Here is an 18,610-nt window from a genome sequence, read left to right as displayed (position 1 = left end):
ACTAATCAGGTGCAGCTGGTGGTAATCCGGGGGTAAGAAGCAGGTGTAAGGGATAACGTAATCAGGGTAAGGGAGTGAAAACAGAGAGAGGGGAGTCAGAAAGTAGGTGCAGCCGGGCAAACCTGACAGTAAGTGTGTGGACAATGACATGATGTGCATTGAAGTGTGTGTAGGAAAAAAACTTAGCAGAAGGCATCTGGATGTAGTTTTAGGTAGCCTAAAACTACATCCAGATGCCTTCTGCTATGTTTTTTTCAGCACACTACAACCTGGATGACAGAATTTACATGGACATCATTGATATAATTATAGTTTTACTACAACAGTAATAAAAAATGCTACTAAACCTTCAAGACCACCAATTCAACCGCCAAAGCTAGCATAAATGCTCACAGTAATTGAGTAAGGACAATTAGTTACAAGCTCACACAGCAGCTCAGCAAGAGAACAAAAGGCAACAATAAAATCTACGCACAATAAATTGTGACAACTTTATAAAAGGTTCAGCACTGCATTTGCCTCAGGGATGTTCTAACCTTTAATCTGGCAAAGAACTAGACTTAAAATATGGGACATTTGTATTTACTCACAGTTTGTGTGTATTTACAGAGTGGTAAAAATATACCGTAATAAAACAGAGTAAAAATCATAGTATGGGCAAATTAATTTAAAAAAGGGCTAAAGAGGTTTCTGTTCTTAACTAACGACAGACACAGGGTTATAAGTACAGCTGCTATTACAGATGTGTAATATCAGAAAAAAATATCACATTTAAAAACAGAAACAATAATTCGCTTTTAGCAAAGCTTAGCTTCCATCCCTTTCTTTCAATTAGAGGTGAAAATAAAAAGCAGGAAAAAAAACCAAGACAAAACCTCCATGGAGAAAAGGGGACAGGTACCTGCCTGTGGGAATGTGTTATAGTTAGAACTAATAATGTGCTGTGTTCAACAGAGACACAATGCTATTATAATTAGGACCCAACAAAGTTGCTCCATGTGTGCTTGTGTCTCGTATAAACTAGATCCTGGGGACACTGAGGCTACAACTGAAGGGGAGTTACTTTCCCTGTGGGATACATAATGCCTCATTAGCAACAATTTTAATTTCCAGCGAATTAAAGGAAGGGGTCGTTAGACACTTGATTTGTAGATCAGGGCCATAAAGGATGGGCTGATCCTGTAAAAATGGCTAAATAGAACCACGACGTTGGTGGTGTGTGTATCAGATCAACCCCTAAATACAGGAGCTGCCTGCAAAACTCTGACATAAGAACAAGCACTCTAAAACACACATGATGCAAAATGTTCCTATTGAACCATTTGACAAGTGCTGAATGGCAGGGTAAGGTGTCCTGCTTAAAGCTTAAGGCAAAGGTTTTCAAATTGTGCAGCACACCTCCCCAGGTCGGTAACAGTGAGAGAGAGAGAAGTGAGGCATCCCAACACTTTGAGCACACTATATCTGATGTCCATCACAAATACACGCCCACAGAAGATGGTGGGTTACTAGACAGACAGATTAAAGCCAAAGGGAAAATGATGAGAATTGTCACATTTTCAATTTTGTTCAGCATTGAGCTTGTCTGTACTGCACATCCATGGGTGCAGTGCAAATGGGAACCGCTAAAAGCTAATTTGGCATATTTTAATTATGTCAATTTGTCAGTACAACATATCAATTTGTCAACACAGTATAAAGAAAAAGTTGTAACCCAAAACTAACTTACTGGTAACAGTATACCTCCTGTTGGATATACAGTACAGTAGCTGTGCATTGTAATGAGGCAACAGTATTAATTAAAACATGGTTAATAAATGAATGATGTAAAGACATCTGCAGTATTCACTACTGCAGGATACTCTGGAAACTAAGAATTGTTACCCAGACAGACTTAAGACATAGAAAATGGCTAGTATTGCCACTCAAAGCCCATTACATTAGTTTGCACTCTAGTGGTAAAAACCACTCATAACTGACACAACAGCAGAAGAGGTCAAGCTGCGCCGGAGAGCATCTTGGACGAAGCTCAGGCATGTGAGGATGAACAGAGTGTTCAGGAAAAGAAATCAATTTAAATTGATTTAAGTTTCTTTTGGGATGGACTACATGATGGATTTTATTCAGTGACCACTGCTGCTGTAATTATTTATTAACAATTATAATTAGCTTTAGTTTCATTTTCATGATTGTGAAAAGCTGCTTACAAATTCCTGAAGTCTTTGCTGGGCTGCACTCGTTATTTTGTACAAAGTTTACTTTTAACCCAGTAAGGAAATGTGAGCCAATTCTTAAAACCTGAAGAAGAAGAATAAAAGAGTGGCTCAAGTACTTTTTTCAGTGAAAGTAAAAGAGCCTTAATGACTGATGATGGCACATTTGAAAACTTCACATCTGATGTTCTCCGAGTTGACGATGACGTGTGAACACCTCCATAAACCCATTCCTTGAGGTTTGACATTGTGCATGAAAACGGGAGAAACAGCTTTTTAACTTGCACTAATCAGCTCTCTTAACCATCCACTTAATTTCTGCTAATCAACAGTATTGCCCCATTTGATGTCATGGACTCCCATTGTGGCTGATTGCTTAATTGATGCCAGATTTGTGCTGATAATCTCTCATAAAGAGGCAGGCCCACACACACACACACACACACACAGATTCCAGAATCATACTTGCGCTCACACACCCCATTGTCTCACATTATATTCACTTGAAAAACATCTTTGTCTAAAGCAACTTGCACATAATATTATTATTTATGAAAAATAAACATAACTTCTTCAAAGAATTGCGTTTACATAAAATAATTTAGAATTCACTACATATGGTTTTGGGGGATACAGCAAAAAAAGTTTCAGCTAACTGCCAACTTTGTAGATGTTCATATAAATTACAGCATATGCAAAATGTTAATTTTGAACATATTTGCAAAATGTTTGTATTTAGGCAACTCATAATACCTAGAAACCATAACAAAGAGTCATGCTAGGTAAAAAGTCGTATGTTCAGGATAAATTTAAGTAGCTAAACCTTGTTGTTAGGAAGTCGATGCCGATCTAAAGCATGAAACAGGTCATAAACCTGAGCCTTCAGTGTTGGCGACACTCAGCTGTCCAACACAAGCTCCTCATTACGACCCTTGGAGCGGAGTAAAAACTTCAACACTAGTTTCTGTTTGGAATAAAGTGTTCCAAGGGAATGTAAATCACTGTTAAAAGTTTGTTGCATGTGAACATAGAGTAAATCATAAATAATGATCTATAAATGTTCAGCTGCAGCTCTTCTACCACCTCACTGTAGGCACATTCATTCATGGCAGGAAAATACCAAACACACAAACACACACACAAAAATAATAATTATTATTATTGCACCCAAGGAAAATTACATAAAGACTGAAGTTATTCCGACTTTGTGCTGGCAGGAAAGTAGAGCCATGTGTGTGTTGTGTGGAGTTAGCAGTGGATTAACAGAATAGTTGTACTGGGTCTTTTCCACTGTTGCAAACTACCAGCCCATAATGAAATGTATTCCCTCAGTCATGGGTTCTGCTTTTGTTTGCACTACCCTTAGTCCACTTTAGAGGCGACTTCACAAAGTTAAATTTCAATTACACCCATGGGGTGTGAACATACACTGTGGTTTAGAGTTGAAACGAGGACTTCAGTGAGTTGACCACAGGCGAAGTGAGAAAGACGTCACATTTCAGCAACTCTGTGTTCTGCATGTTTAACAGCTGTTTGGTAAACTGCTCCTACATTCTCTGTTACTGGCAGATTTAGTTGCACGTGTGATTAAGCAGCATTGCACTTTCTGCTCAGCTGTGCGTTATGAGGAGTACAGCCCCTCCCTCATGTAAACAGTATCAGACAAGGGGGAAAATGCAGTAGAAAAGCAAAGTGGAGCAGACAGTCCGCCGGATTACGAGAATAGGAACCTCTACCCACGTAGCAGACAGGTGTAGGCCAGATCTGGTGTCAAGCCGGCACTGCTGGCCGACTACTGGCATGGTAAGTATGTCAACCACATGTGGGCTACGGTCTGGCAAAGATGGCACTGTTTATATGATGGCATGCCACATGTGGCCCAGTTGTGGTTGAACTTATGTTGCCCATATCTGTCTCATATAAACAGGCACACGTGTGTTCTCTTAAGTGTGAACCGCAAAGAATTTTTAAGCCTTACCTTTAAAATGTTTTTCTACCTTTACTGGTGTCTCACACACCACCACCCTACTCCTAATTCAATTTAGTCTTTTGAGTTTATAGCAATTAAGTGCATTCAAACTCAAAAACATCCACATGGGCCAGCATGAGGCCATGTGTGGGCCACCCGGTTTGACGAATGAATGACGAATGACGACTTGAAAAGACAGTGTATGGATGAGATACTATAACTGTGTGAGAAATTATGGTGTATGCAAAAAAAGTATATGAGTGTTTGTGTGAATGTGTATAACAAATAGTACAGCAGACTGTCAGAGCAGCCAAGGAGTCGAACCACCAACTTGCTGGTCAGGAGACGACTACCCTATCTCGTGAGCCACAGCCACCCCAATATAACTGTGTGAGAAATTATGGTGTATGCAAAAAAAGTATATGAGTGTTTGTGTGAATGTGTATAACAAATAGTACAGCAGACTGTCAGAGCAGCCACTGCATTGTACATTAACATCACATATATGGGGTCGGCTGTGGCTCACAAGGTAGGGCAAGTTGTCTTCTGACCAGCAAGTTGGTGGTTCGACTCCCGGTCTCCCCGCATACTTAAGTGTCCCTGAGCAAGACACCAAACCCCGGATTGCTCCTGGTGGCTTGACTAGTGCCGTTGTGTGGCAGCCTTGTCGTCATTGGTGTGTGTGAATGGTGTATGATCTCCTGTAAAGCGCTTTGGCCAGTACAACACACTATGAAAAATGTGCTATATAAATATAGTCCACCATTCACATGTACAATGGTACTCTCCTGTGTTCTTTTATGGTAGAGTCTAATATGAGTACAGTCATGTGTTAGAGAGAACAGTGACTATGATTGCCTATGTAAGAGCGTATAGTGGTGTGTGTAGGTGAGACAGTGTAACATTATCATCCTGTGTGAGAACAAGTATGTTTTATGACCTAAATGGCCTCTCATACAAATGTCCTTTCTTCCCACTAATCAAAACAACCAGTAATGCATATGGTCAGGACCAGAGGACACATACAAATGCACTCATAAACCTGAACACACCAAACCACAGAAGCCTGAAACATAGCTACCTCTGCAGTATGTGGACTGAGAAGACCAAACCATCTTCATTATGTGACTGTTCCCCTGGCAGCTATTTCACATCCCAACAGGCCATATATTTCCCACAGAGATTATCGCCCATAAGTGCCCCATAACCCACAATACATTCCCACAACAAGCCTCTCTTCAAGTTGCAGCTACTACTGTGTGATTCAACAGTGCCAGTATATAAATGCCACTGCCTGACAACTTCGGTTGTCATGGCGAGGTGCTTCTAAGGCCTTTATAAATTAGCCCTGGGAAAATTCAGGTTGAGCCAGTTTCCTTCTTTTCCTCGGGCAAAAAACATCAATAGCTGATAGAGACCAGGACAACATAGCACAGGACAATCAATACTGCAACAAACTCAGTAAAGATTGACTGGAGAGTTGCCTGGAAATGTTCTGCTTGAGATTTATGATGAGAGGAGGACACGCGCCAACGGGAGAAGCTAGAGGACAAGAGAGAGAGAGAGTGATGAGGGGGTCAAAGGAATTTTTAATTTTTTGGCATTTCAGGGTCAAAGTGAATTCTTGCTAATATCTTAGGGAGAATATACCAATTTAAATGACTGTACCAGTGAACAATATGAACAGTCTTTCCTTTGTGCTAGTGAGTAGATTTCTGTAGAAAATACACACCAGTAAAAAAGAAAAAAAATTGTTTATCTGAAAACCATTCAGTTTCCTATGTTTTTGTTTCTAAGATGAGACTTCGCTGTTGAGAAAAGAAGAAAAGTTATATCTGCTGAAGCAGACAGTGTATGTTTGACATTCAGGTGGGAAAAGTATTGAAACAGTGACAAGATGACATGACTAGATATCAGGTTTCATCACTCCTTCGCTCTAACAGAGAGCCCTTAGCATATGTCAAACGACTTCTGCATGTTCTGACTGCTGCAAAGCTCTTCCATAGACTCAGGCTAATTGATTATTCTTATCTGGCTCTGAACACCCCCCACCCCCCACCCCTTTCCCTCCGGTGGAGCGAAACAAAAACATTTGAACTCACTTCAGATGCTTCCAGAGAAAATGTAACACACAAACATACCTACTTGTACATTTCTACATTGCAACTAAACTTGTAAACTATAACCAGACCCCAGACTGTACTACAGTCAAGAGTAGGTGCCTTCATGCCAGTCTATTATGTCTCACATGATAAAAGTTCTGGGAATTGTGCTAACAGCCTCAAGCTACAGTTTCCCTCCATTACTTTTTTTTCTCTTTTGGTTATGAAATTAAGTGCTGCAGTTTTCTAATGCCCCCTGGACTCTTTAGTGTAAATTGATTCTTAAAAAAAAAGTTATTTCAGTCTGCCAGAGAAGAAGAGGTGGCTAGGGAGCAGAAACAAGTGTTCACAAATGGATTCTAAAAGAAAAAGAGTGCGACATGGGAGGTAGCTTTGTTCTTGAAAGGGTTAAAGAGAAAATGGCAGTGACAAAGGAGGAAGGGTGCAGACCGCTGGCCCGAAAAGGGATTAACAGTTAAAGGGAGGCCTATAATGGAAGCTGGAGCAGCTCTGTAGGAACTACGACAGTGAGTCAAACCTGAGAAACCACCAACATAAAGCAGAGAAAAACACAGGGAGGAAAAGAGGTGCTACATTTTCCGTGTGTCAGCATTGTGTGAACATTCACAAACCAAGTCTGATAAATAAAATTAAGTTTTATTTTTCTCTGTGTTTCCTCAGACACCGTGAAAACTACAGACAAAGTAACAATAAGGAATCTTAAATATATACAAATACAGGCACACGAACAACATCAAGCACAAATTCAACATATATACACCTCACCGTTTGCGCCTCTAAAACCATGTGCATAAAATAACTTTGGGGCTGTATGCCTCTGTCCGTGTTGCCTCTGTCCCATAATGCCACATTGGTCCCCCTCGCCCAACTCCAGTCACATGGTTGGCACATACTGCCCTTCAAAATAAACCTCTTTGCCAAATAAAGTAATACATTTCTCAGATCTTCTCATCGCTGCTAACACTTAACATCCCATTCACGACATTTCAACCAATTCCTCAGTAGTAATAATAACTCACCATTAACAACAAACGTAAACCCACTTCTCAAATGAAACCTGTCATTTGGACAGTTACAGTGCTATAAAACCTATGCTTCTATCTATTCACTTTGCAAGCACTACTGGAAACACGTGCACTCCCATTAACACATACAAGTTCACTGTGCTTGTAAATAGAAGTACACGTATGTAATTAAGCATGGAATCAAGATGTGACTACAGTGCAGGGTTCCTGAAGAAGAGGGGCTTCCACGTGACTAGAACCTGCAAAAGAGAGAATGCGACCTTTACCATCTGAAGACAAGGCTGTGGCCTCTGAGTGATAATGATATACTAAAACTATCCTCCCACGCGTTCACTCAGTGGCTTTCTTTCCGTCACACATAAACACAGGTACAAGTAAGCAATACAAATGTGCACATTTGCATTGTTCCATGGCCTATAGTCAAATTCAGCAGACCCTCAACTGGTCCCACTGGTGCCATCTTCTCCATGATAGCCGTTATATTCTACAGCTAGGTGATTTGAGGTTAAAAAACAGGGCAAAGGAAAAAACTGACAAAGCTGAAGGAAAGCAGCTTCATTCATCTCATCTTCTGTTGTCATATGTAAAGCCTCTATAGCTGGCAACAGCAAGAAACACACATGCACACAGTCATTTGCATATAGACACCCATATAGTCCACACACACAGAGATGACTGATTAGAGGCTGGGCTGTTTCTTTTAATTCCCATAAAAATATTTCTTGTTTCTATGAAGACAACAAATAGTATTCACAGTTTCTATAAACTGCTAAAGGCAGGGTAGATGTGGATTTGCTAAGGCCTTTTATTCAACACTGAATATTTATCAGTGGGCAGAGGAGGCTGCTGCTGAGCTTTACTGGTTTTGTATCATGTACTGTAAATGAAGTAGTAGTAGCAGCTCAGGGGATCAACAGTCAAACATTGACCTGGGGCCATGAAGATCTGATGAGAGGGAAGAAAAAGAAACGTGTAATGAGAGCAGAAAACTTGTCCTGAATACACACATGCATTCACATGCACACCAAGCGCACATTGTCTGCCACACAAAGCAAACACTCTCGGTATGGAATTTCACAGTGGCAGGAGTAGCTTTCCAAAACTTGCATTGTCAAGGGCAGGCTGCAAGTGAAGCCTTAGACGATTGTGTGAGCAACGTATGATGAAATCACACATCTCTCACATCTCGCTAGTGCACTCCGCGTTTAACAAACATTTGAAAACAGCACCAGGTAATACTGAAACGACTCGATAAAGCTCACATGTGGAGAACAATGTAAGATGAATAAAGACGCACACACCTGCTCATACACACACAAACACACACACAGGCTACAGTGCCAAACCATCATTGTACATCTGAAGCTCTCTGGAATTGAAATGAAAGACAAATATTTGCTTACAGTTGCATTAGTCATTCTCTTCTGTGCTGTGACCATGGCCTAACGCACGAACAGCCTCTGATCAATAACCTAATTAGCCATAAAGCATATGCACTGCAGTGATACATTATAGGCCTGGCACCCTTTGGCTACAAAGTCACGGGATTTGCCAAATACTGTAAATGAACTGTGGTAATTTATTTAAGCAAGAGTCGTGGAGTAATTCTGTGAAGTAAAAAAAACCCAACAAAAATGAGAAACAGCTACACACAGAAAAGCAAAACATCGCGAGAGGTCTAATAGTTGAGTTACATGTTGCATCGACTACTGGTGGAGCAAAAACATCTGGTATGCTGTGAGTCTGCACGGGCAGCCACAGAGGAAACCCTCAGTACAACCCCTTCCACTCTTTGCATTCTGCTGGACCACAAGTAATTCAATACACCTTTTGTGCAGGCCTACTCACATGAAACGCAAAACGAATGAACTATTTCAAGTGGAGCTCTATTTGAACACCACTTACAGTAATATCAGTGTTTGTGTGGGCCACCCTGCTGTGTGTGTGTGTGTGTGTTTTGAACCTGTCCGCTAACCGACATTGTATGTGTGTATTACAAGAGTGTGTGCAATGAATCCTAAGTCCAAAAAATAATTCTGCACATGATTCCTTGACCAAACTCACAACCCCCGAGAGAGACTGCTACACAAAAGCAGGGTGATCTCTCCATAGCAACACACATGGTAACACAAATCTATTTCAGAGCAGGAGCGCAGTGTAGCACTTAAACACAGCGGACAGAAAATAGGGAAAACAGCAATCAATTATTTAAAGAGCTACATGTTTATGCTTACTGCCTGTGCGTTGCGTGGCTGCCGCTGAAACTAAGGGGCCCCCACACCTACAATTCTTGGCCTTATCAGAGATCTACAGCAGTGCCGCTCCTCCGTCATACACAGAGGATGTGAACTAGGATCTGCCCCTTGTCTGACATTTAATTGTGCAGCGCGATGTGTTTACTTTTAAGGTGTTGGCTGCCGTCACACACTCACATGCGCAAGACTGTGGAAACATGGATGCCTAATGAGAGCAAAACAAACGGAGGCTCTGCAGCAACAGCACAGAGATGACCGATAGGGAAAGTTTAAATGAGCATAATGTTTCTCCTGGCATTAGGCCGCAAGTAAATCATAGCAATGCCAGTAGAGCCGTTGACATCAATTGTTCGAGTTTTACCATTCAACGTTATCTCAGCGTTAAGGCAACACAAACACACAGCTGATGAGATCAACTTTATTTTAAGAGAGCAATTACCTCAGCATTTTGCTTAATTCAGACAGCAGGGAGGTAAATAAAAGCTCTAGCAGGATTCACGTTAAATAAGTGATCTTAATAATAAGAAGAAGTGAACACTGAAAGGGAGAAAATGAAGTAGTAAACAAGAAGTTTTAAATGAATGAGAGTTGCATAACTGCAGACAACTTTCAAAAAAGCAGGGGAAAGGCTGCTCGGTTTGCTTTGTAGGAAGCATTTCCACTTAGCCTGCTGTTCATGTTTCTGTGGAATAAAAATCATTCACTTTTCAAAGCCACTATTAACCACGACATCAAAGGTTGCAAGTGCCATTTTGATATATACTGTGTCGACCTTTTCTAGATCATATAAGGTGATTATACGCGTGTTGGTCTGCAGTTTGGCAGGAGCTGCATAAAAGGCTTTACTGTAATAGCTCTGCTCCTCTTTCAAGTCATCCATTCTGCAGTGACACGTACAACCTTATGTTCTGTAGAAAGGTGGGCTGGCACTCGTCTGACACACAGCAACAGGAGAGCAGCGTACAGGCCCGGTGCACCCAGCAAACATAAGTGATGTGTCAGGGGGAGACATGTTCTTCTTATTTTTAACCCTTGATCTGATTTCTATATTTGCCTTTTCTTAATATTGAACTCTTGTGACTTGGATTGTGCAATAAAGAGTGAACACGCAGCATAAAGTATCATTCATTTATCATTTCTCAAGCTGAAATATCAGACATTCTCGAGCTCCAGCTTCTCAGGAAAGACTGGGGAAGACGAGTAAAGGCCTGGGAGTAAATCGGGTATTTATGGGTTTGGGCTGCTGATTGGACAAAACAAGCTAAAGGAAGACATCAGCTTAGGGAAACTGTAACAGACATTATTCACTATTTTCTGATATACTGTAGGCCAAATGATTTATTGATTCCTCGAAAAATAATCAGCAGATTAATCGATAATTAAAGTTATTGTTGGATGCAGCCCGAAAGCTGATTAACAGACATCTTCTGTTATGGTGTCATGTCCTCTAAGTTGTGCGAAAACGATTCATCTATTAATTGATTAATTGATTAACTGAGTATTTGTATTGTCACCGGGTTTGATAATTGATTCATTTTTTTAAATTCTCCTCTATCAAGGGGAAATGTCAAACTGGGTTTTAAAAGATTTGTCTATTTTCCTCTCTATATACAATTGGGGATGGAATATTTTGTGGTTTTGAAGGGTTGCCACCTTTGGCTTTGGGTAAACGGCTACACCGTTATACTCTTTTCTCACGTCATTTGAGAATGAACATGTGAGAATGAACATGACAGACTAAGTTAAGTGAATATATTTCAACATTTAAGCCTTTCTACCTCGTGGCAAGAGAGCAACTGTACATCCCCAGAAGTGTCAAACTCTTCCTTAATTTGTACAAATAATCAATAAATTAACCAATAATGAGTTGAGTTGTTAGCTGCAGCACAGATATATGGGTCCATCTTGTTACCCAGGATGCATCAGGCAGGATTCATCAGGCTTTAGCTCCCTCACATCCCAGCAAGAGACAGGAGGCACATTAATATAAGTTGAAATAATGTGATCAGGCTTAAAGGTGAAAGACAAGGTGCTCCTCCTGTTATTGGGCCATTTCTTGCCTCCTCACTTTAAACTTTGCAGGCATTTAATTCACTTCCAGAGTTCAGAAAAGCCCTGTTCATTTCTGGACCAGGATGGCATCAAACCTGACAAACTGTTAAGTGGTTAATCATGGTTTTTTTCCCCACCAAGCACCCCCTCTGTGTGTCCTTAAAAAGCAGCCTTGTTGAACAAGAGCAGATCCACCAGTGTGGATGTACTACAGTGTCACTGCAGGGGATATCACCATCACAGTAGGTGGCAGGAATTAGAGTACTTATACAGCCTATCACAATAAAAGCAGCAATGCACCTTTCAAAGCACAGCGTTACTGAGGCAGGACACAATATTGTACCTGCCATGAGTTCAGTGAGCCAGCTATTGAGTTTCAGTGGGATGTTGTAATCGAATACACTTTATCAGGCTTGCTCTGCCACAACTATTTTGTTTAAGGGATTTCAAATGGAAGCAGCGGTTAGGGCTGTCTCATTAAGAGCGAGTCAATATACTGTAACCAGGATCCCACAAATATCCATGACTAGATAAGCATGTCTGGCCGTATCAAAATACTTGACCGGATCTGAGTGAATGGGAAAGGTTTAGACAGAGTCTGTCATGGGAGCACTTTTTGTTGTTGTTGTGATTTCCTGTTTCATGATTATTTAATGGTTGAGTAACAAGAGTTCAATCTGATTTGTTTGTTAAAAAGACTACTATAAAGTCAAATTGACATTTTGATCTTTTAAATAAAAAGTGTAGGAGATCTTGGAGATTTTCAGTGACTACCTTTTATGGCTGTAATGTCTGAGAATAGTGCAGTATTCTGTTGCATGTGAACATCTCTGATCATTTTCCAGCTTTTAATTTCACTGTATCCATTAGTTTGGAAAAGACCAAAAGCTTAATTTCTGATTATGATACAGTATCTAGTATCATCATCAGAAGGGATCTAACAGTCAACACATTAAAGTCCCGCCTGCTTTAAACAGCGAGTTTTCACTAGGACTGTTTTTGACTTGGTGTCTTTGTAACAGCATGTCAATTACATCCATCCACTAGTAGGCTACACTGAACATTAGTAATTGTGCCACAACATCCTTGCATTATAACGGCAGTAAATTCGATAGCATATTTTTTCATTTATGGTTACTTGTTGTTGATTTACATTAGATTTAAAGTGATAATTGGTGCATAGTACCTGCCAACATTAACCATGATGCAGTGCAGGCAGCAGATTAGAAGACAAAGACCAGGAAGGAGCTGATATACTTCTCAAAATGATATAATATTACATTTATGCATTTTGATAGCAAGTGGTTTCCTGAAGAACTGTAATATAATGTAACCAAATAAACTATCCACTGTTCTTGAGCTGGATTTTCTGTGTATCCTCCATCTTAACCAAACCTTGTGATTTGCAATTGAAAGAGAATAATAGAAACTTCAAAGGAAAGAAAAAGTTTACTTTCCCTTCAGTCGTTCGGTCATTTCGCTGTTCTGCTGATGCTCTAAAACCGAGCCAAGTGCAGAGCAGTCATGTCAAGGTGGTTTGATGTACCACGTTTGGCTACTGGTGCCAGCTCAGCCCCAGAAAACTGCTGTAGCATTTTAAAAAGGAGTCTGGTGCTCTGGCTCAGATGCTGCACCCTCATCAATGCCTCCTGTCTTTTTCTGTCTCCTGACATAAAAACTTTACCTTGAGTAACTGCTGGGGGAGGAAATAAAAGCAAATGATTAGCATGTAAAAAAAAAAAAAAAAAACTAACTTTCCTAACCAAAACTTAACATTTGGGTTCATATGTTAATTGATTTGACCAGTAATTAGTTGCACAACTGGACGTCTCAGGGGAGATGACTGTCAGGTTAAACAATAAAAAGCTAAGCTGAATAACGCTGTGAACAGTTAACACTATGTTGAACAAATGTACAGATCCCAGATCAGTGATGCATTGAAGATCAGCTGACAGTGACATGCCAGTTAAGCTACATGTTTTGATAATTAGAAAAATAATTCACATCATTTGACTCAAACTGCTTTAAATGGTCCCCAAGCTCAACCTTTCCTCCCTGTTTCTTCTTTCTCAGATGTCACACATTTGCTTCCTCAACGTGTTTCCATCTCTGTTGTCACTTAGACTCCTGTCATCAATCCACGTGCTTATCCTCTTCAATTTTTTTTGTTGGCAGTTCTTTGTCAGATGTAATCAGATCGTTGTAGTTTTTGCTGCCACAAAATCTCGTGACTTTCTTATTTAATAGATACATTACAACCCTCGATTAAAATAAATTAATAGCATTGGGGTAGGTGTGCAAGTGCAAGACAGCTCTTCAGCCATAACATACAGGGCATACTCCTGCATCAAGTGAGTTTGGAATAGTGAGCTGAACGCCAGACAGCAGCTGCTCACTCGGATAGGTACAGGCCTAATGACATAAAGCTAACCACTGTGTCAGAAAGGGTGTCTGGAAGCCACCGATTCCCCTGCTCAGACACCCCCCTCTGTTCTGTGGAAACAACAGACGCTTTGTTTCTGATTCACCTGCCAGGGAGCGTCATTTGAATAGATTTTCAGCGGGCTACACGAAACAACACCGCAACATGGAACAGGTGTGTGCGCGCGCGTGTGTGTGTGTAGCCTATTAGTGTGCTTTCGCGATCGCGTTATGTGCGTGCGCGCGTGTGCCCGAATGAAATTGCAGGTTAGACGAGAAATGCCTCGCGCTGAGACACAATTACGGTAGTTACATTGATGCTTTTTGGAAAAGCTGTCTAACACTGAATGACGATTCAAACACCCAGCATTCACACACACATAAACACACACGCGCGCGCACACACACACACAAGATATACATAGGCGAATGTGCTTTATCAAAATCGTATGACAGGCGTGGTCTTTGAGTGAAAACATTAAGGCCAGTTTGGTTTTGTCGCTAAAGGCTACAATGCTATAGCAGGAGAAAGCCTGAAATATCTACCTTGTGGAGGTCGATGCGTATCCTCTCCTCTCCTTTATGCGGGCTCTCTGGCCACAGGTGATAGCTCGAGCCGTAGTTGGGGCTGTCTTTGCTGCTGTTGCTTCCAGCCGCAGACAAGTTCCCCGTGAACGCCTGTTGTGTTACCGGGGGGGTTACGCGGGAGTCGCGGCTCCGTAGCTGCGCCTGATCGCCTTGCACGGTGATCCTTTCAGGCTTATTGCGGTCCTGTTCACAGTGCTGCGGACGCTGGGGACAGAGCCCCAGTGCGCCTTGCTGCTGCTGCTGCTGCTGCTGCTGCTGCTGCTGCTGCTGCTGCTGCTGCTGCTGCTGCTGCTGCTGCTGCTGCTGCTGCTGCTGCTGCTGCTGCTGCTGCTGCTGCTGCAGTTCCTGAGTCTGAGACTCGAATGCTCTCCTGTTGGCCCCGGTTGACTCACATACATTTAAAGAGCGCCCTTTCTGTGAGTTTGAGCGGATTCCTCCGGGGGATGGGTCCCTGTGTTGGAGCCTTAAATGACTGTGCTCTTGATGCTGTTGCTGCAACAGCTGCCTGTGGTCTCGGTGCCCTCCTGCTCCTCCTCCTCCCCTGCAGCGTTCCACGATGCTTGCCTGTTGGTAATTATTGGCAGTCCGTTGTAGACGATCCCCTCTTTTGGATTCCCGGGAAAACAACAGAGAGGAGGAGGACGACGTTGGTGGCGGCGGTATAGGTGGAGGAAATGGTGGGGAGGGCTGCAGTGTAAGAGGATCGACAGGATGGTGCTGATTTTGAGAAAGACTCGCCTCCTGGTCGGAAAAACTGCAGTGGCAGCTTGGAAAAACAGGCTGCTTCCCCGCCGGGGCCGGCGGCGCCGGCGGCTGCTGCTGCTGACAGCCGGCCGGGGCCCAGGGATCCTGCTGCAGGTGCGCCGGATGCCCGGTGTTTGGTTCGCTGCCTCGGTGTGAAGGTCGCTGGGTGGTGTCGTAGCTCGCCAGAGGTAGAGGGTCGCCGCTGTGTACAGGTCTCCGAGAGGGCTGGCTCAGACAAGGGAGCTCCTGGAGGCTCTGGCGGTGAGCGGCGGTGGTCGAAGTGCGGTCTCGGTGGTGAGAAGAGGGCGGGGGCGGCAGGCTGAAAACAGGAGCGACTGGGTTTCGGCTCTGCTTGCTGCTTCCTTGCTTTTCGTCTGGAATCTGGTGCTGATGGACAGCTCCCGCGTACCGATGCCGCATCCCCTTGATGGCCTCGTCTCGCTGTGGTTGCTCCTTTGCCGTGCAGAGCTCCGACACCCGTTCATTGCGATCAGTCCCAGCAGAATAGGACCGACTTGTATCATTGGTAGGCTTGACCAGGACCTGCCTTAAAACGTCACTGTACAGCCAAAACACCGCCTTCGACTGAATATCGGTCCATTGCCAGCTATGCGCACAAGTTGCAGCGGATCGATCACTCCTTAAGGGTGATATTACAACAACGGAGCTATGGAGGTGTAGAGAGGTGTTTACATCCTCCTCCCATGGTCGATCATCTTAATCCACTGTGGAAGCAATAGATCGACTTTGTCAGTGTTGCCATAACCACCCTGCAAAACCAGAAATCACTTTTACGTCACCCAAACACATCCATAGGCCTGTCAAACATTAAGCTTTTCCCATACATATCCTCAGCGTCACTAGTTTATGATCAGCTCTGACTGATCATATGTCCATAAAGTGTCAGCACTTTAAACATCATGAGAGGAAAAATATACACACTCCTCATATCTTTTTCGAAAACACAGCTCCACTTGTTGGCCTTGAGAAAAGCATAAAACAAACTAAGCTGTAAGGATTACCTCATGCCATACAGCCTGAGCGTTGCAGTCTGGTATTTAATAATTTAGCAGAATATGCTTGGTTTAGTATTACCAGGCAAAATATTTAGAATGGGCGCTGCGTGCACAGCCTGCAGGCGCGCGCGTGTGTGTGTGTGTGAGAGATCCGCTGCTGGCTGCTGCTGCATGCTCTCAGTAGCTTATTCCAGGATAAAGGCTTTACAGCGGCTGGATGGAGAGAGACGGCGCTGTCCGAGGTGCTGAACGAGTTAGGACGCACATCACCAAAATAGCTTCTGTTGTGGTGTCAACCAAGTAGCCAGAGGATGGAAAGCGTCCATCACATGTCGGTCAGACACTTCTCAGGCTGTGAGGATTATTTTCTCTAATTATATTCAGACTTCAAATGCGTTTTTAAAAATCTGTAAAACAGTACACACATGCCCATACGGAGTGCTGGAAGAAGCACTTGGATTGTGTACATAAGTTAAGTAGTGATACAACAGTAAAAAAAAAAAAAAAAACACTGAAGTACAGTTATTACTATCAAAACATGGCATATTTAAAGTACCAAAAGTAAAAGCACTCATGCAGAATGTCACATTTCATTATTGAACTATAATTATTGATGTATTCGTCATTTTAATTAAACTCTTTGAAAGAAGTTTTAAATGAAACTCACCCTGGTAAAATAAAAGTTAAATAAAAATAATGTCACAGCTGGTGGCATTAACATTAACTACCTTATGTATTTACAGTGTGATTGAATTAGTGCTGGGTTACTTGTGAATTTCCCACCAAGGATCAATAAATTCATCATTATACTGTATTTTGGTTGATTCTGAAAAGTAATTCAAGTTATCAGATAAATGCCGTGGAGTAAAAACATACAATATTTTTCTGTAAAATATATTTAGTAGAAAATGAAAATACTCAAGTACATATACCTCAAATTGTACTTAACATATTTAAGTTACTTTCCACTTTCCATTAAAAACAGTTCTGACATGAGGGATGTCAGTACTGCTTTTGTGTCGTGTGTACTTTTCATGTTGCTCCTTGGAGTGATAGTAACACAAGAAGGAATTTAGTACTAAAAAAATATTAACTTTACAGATATATCACCTTGAATTAGTAAACTAGGCCTCAGCTCTCCTGCTTCAGCTTCACTTCCCATCAAATCTTTCAGGGTCATCCTGTGGCAGCTTTCTAAGTGCATAAGTGGACCTTATGTTCATAGCGCCTTTCAAAAATCAGACTTTCAAGGTTCTTCATCAGTGCACATAAAATACAACTCCATTAAAAACAATAAGCCCCTCTTTAAAAGCTTTTTAAAATATGACAGGGGCTCAGCCGAACTACCGAAGGAGCTTGTTTTACAGTACAGCATGATTGCCCTTTGCCTTGTCTCTCGATGTTGGAGCCTCACTGAACCAACAGAAAAGTAAGGAGATAAAAGACCAGAAATATGTAACTATTTTCCAACCAACTGAAGTGTGCTTCTCAGGGTACTTGCAGTTTAAAGTACAGCATATGCAAGGATGAAGTCACTTCATGACCCATATGGAGAGAAGAAAGGATTAAAACACAATGTACGGGCATGTCATTACTGTATTAAAATCAAATCAAATCAAATCAAATTTTATTTGTATAGCGCCAAATCACAACAAAAGTCATCTCAGGACACTTTACAAAGTAAGGTCTAGACCTTACTGTTATCAATATTATTACATAGGGAAAACCCAACAAATCCCCCTTGAGCAAGCACTTGGCGACAGTGGGGAGGAAAAACTCCCTTTAACGGAAGAAACCTCCGACAGACCCCGGCTCTTGGTGGGCGGCCTTCTGCCTCGACCGGTTGGGGTGAGTGGATAGAGGAGAGAAAAGAAGAAAAGCAACAAGACACAACAATCAAACACTGATCAGGTTGATGTGGCTGATGACTGCTCGTCAGAGACATAGAGCTCCAGGGCCAGGGCAACCTGCAGAAAGGTACAGGGAGAGAGAGAGGACACACTACGGGAGAGAGGAGACACACAGTTAGTGATGTGTAATGGTGGCATATAGAAGCATAGGGAGAGAAAGGAGAGGAAAGGAGACAGCAGAGCAGGAGGGGAGGGGAGAAACTCAGAGCAGCATGGGGCCCCCCAGCAGCCTAGGCCTAGAGCAGCATAACTAAGGGAAGGCTCAGGGTCACCTGATCCAGCCCTAACTATAAG

The 18,610-nt window shown here is 42.2% G+C and overlaps 1 protein-coding gene across 4 annotated transcripts in view; it reads right to left on the bottom strand.

Moving 5' to 3' along the window:
• Window positions 1–18,610, bottom strand: part of kcnn1a (potassium intermediate/small conductance calcium-activated channel, subfamily N, member 1a) — an 83,720-nt gene that overhangs the window by 37,625 nt on the left and 27,485 nt on the right. Inside the window, exon 1 of one of the 4 annotated variants that reach the window (XM_020616086.1) lies at window positions 14,605–14,905. The exons of 1 other annotated variant lie outside the window; for it this stretch is intronic. Coding sequence is in view for 2 of the 3 variants with exons in the window: in XM_020616083.1 (XP_020471739.1) it covers window positions 7,071–7,196 (126 nt within the window). In the remaining variant the exon portion in view is untranslated. Of the gene's footprint in view, window positions 1–7,070; window positions 7,466–14,604; window positions 14,906–18,610 lie in introns of those variants that run through there. 2 more of the 4 variants (XM_020616083.1, XM_020616084.1) reach the window with 2 other exon arrangements.

Source organism: Monopterus albus, unplaced genomic scaffold (assembly GCF_001952655.1).
Source record: "Monopterus albus unplaced genomic scaffold, M_albus_1.0 scaffold172.1, whole genome shotgun sequence".
In the NCBI taxonomy this organism is placed as follows: Eukaryota; Metazoa; Chordata; class Actinopteri; order Synbranchiformes; family Synbranchidae; genus Monopterus; species Monopterus albus.
The sequence above is the reverse complement of the archived record's forward strand: the minus strand, read 5'-3'. Positions and strand labels throughout refer to the sequence as shown.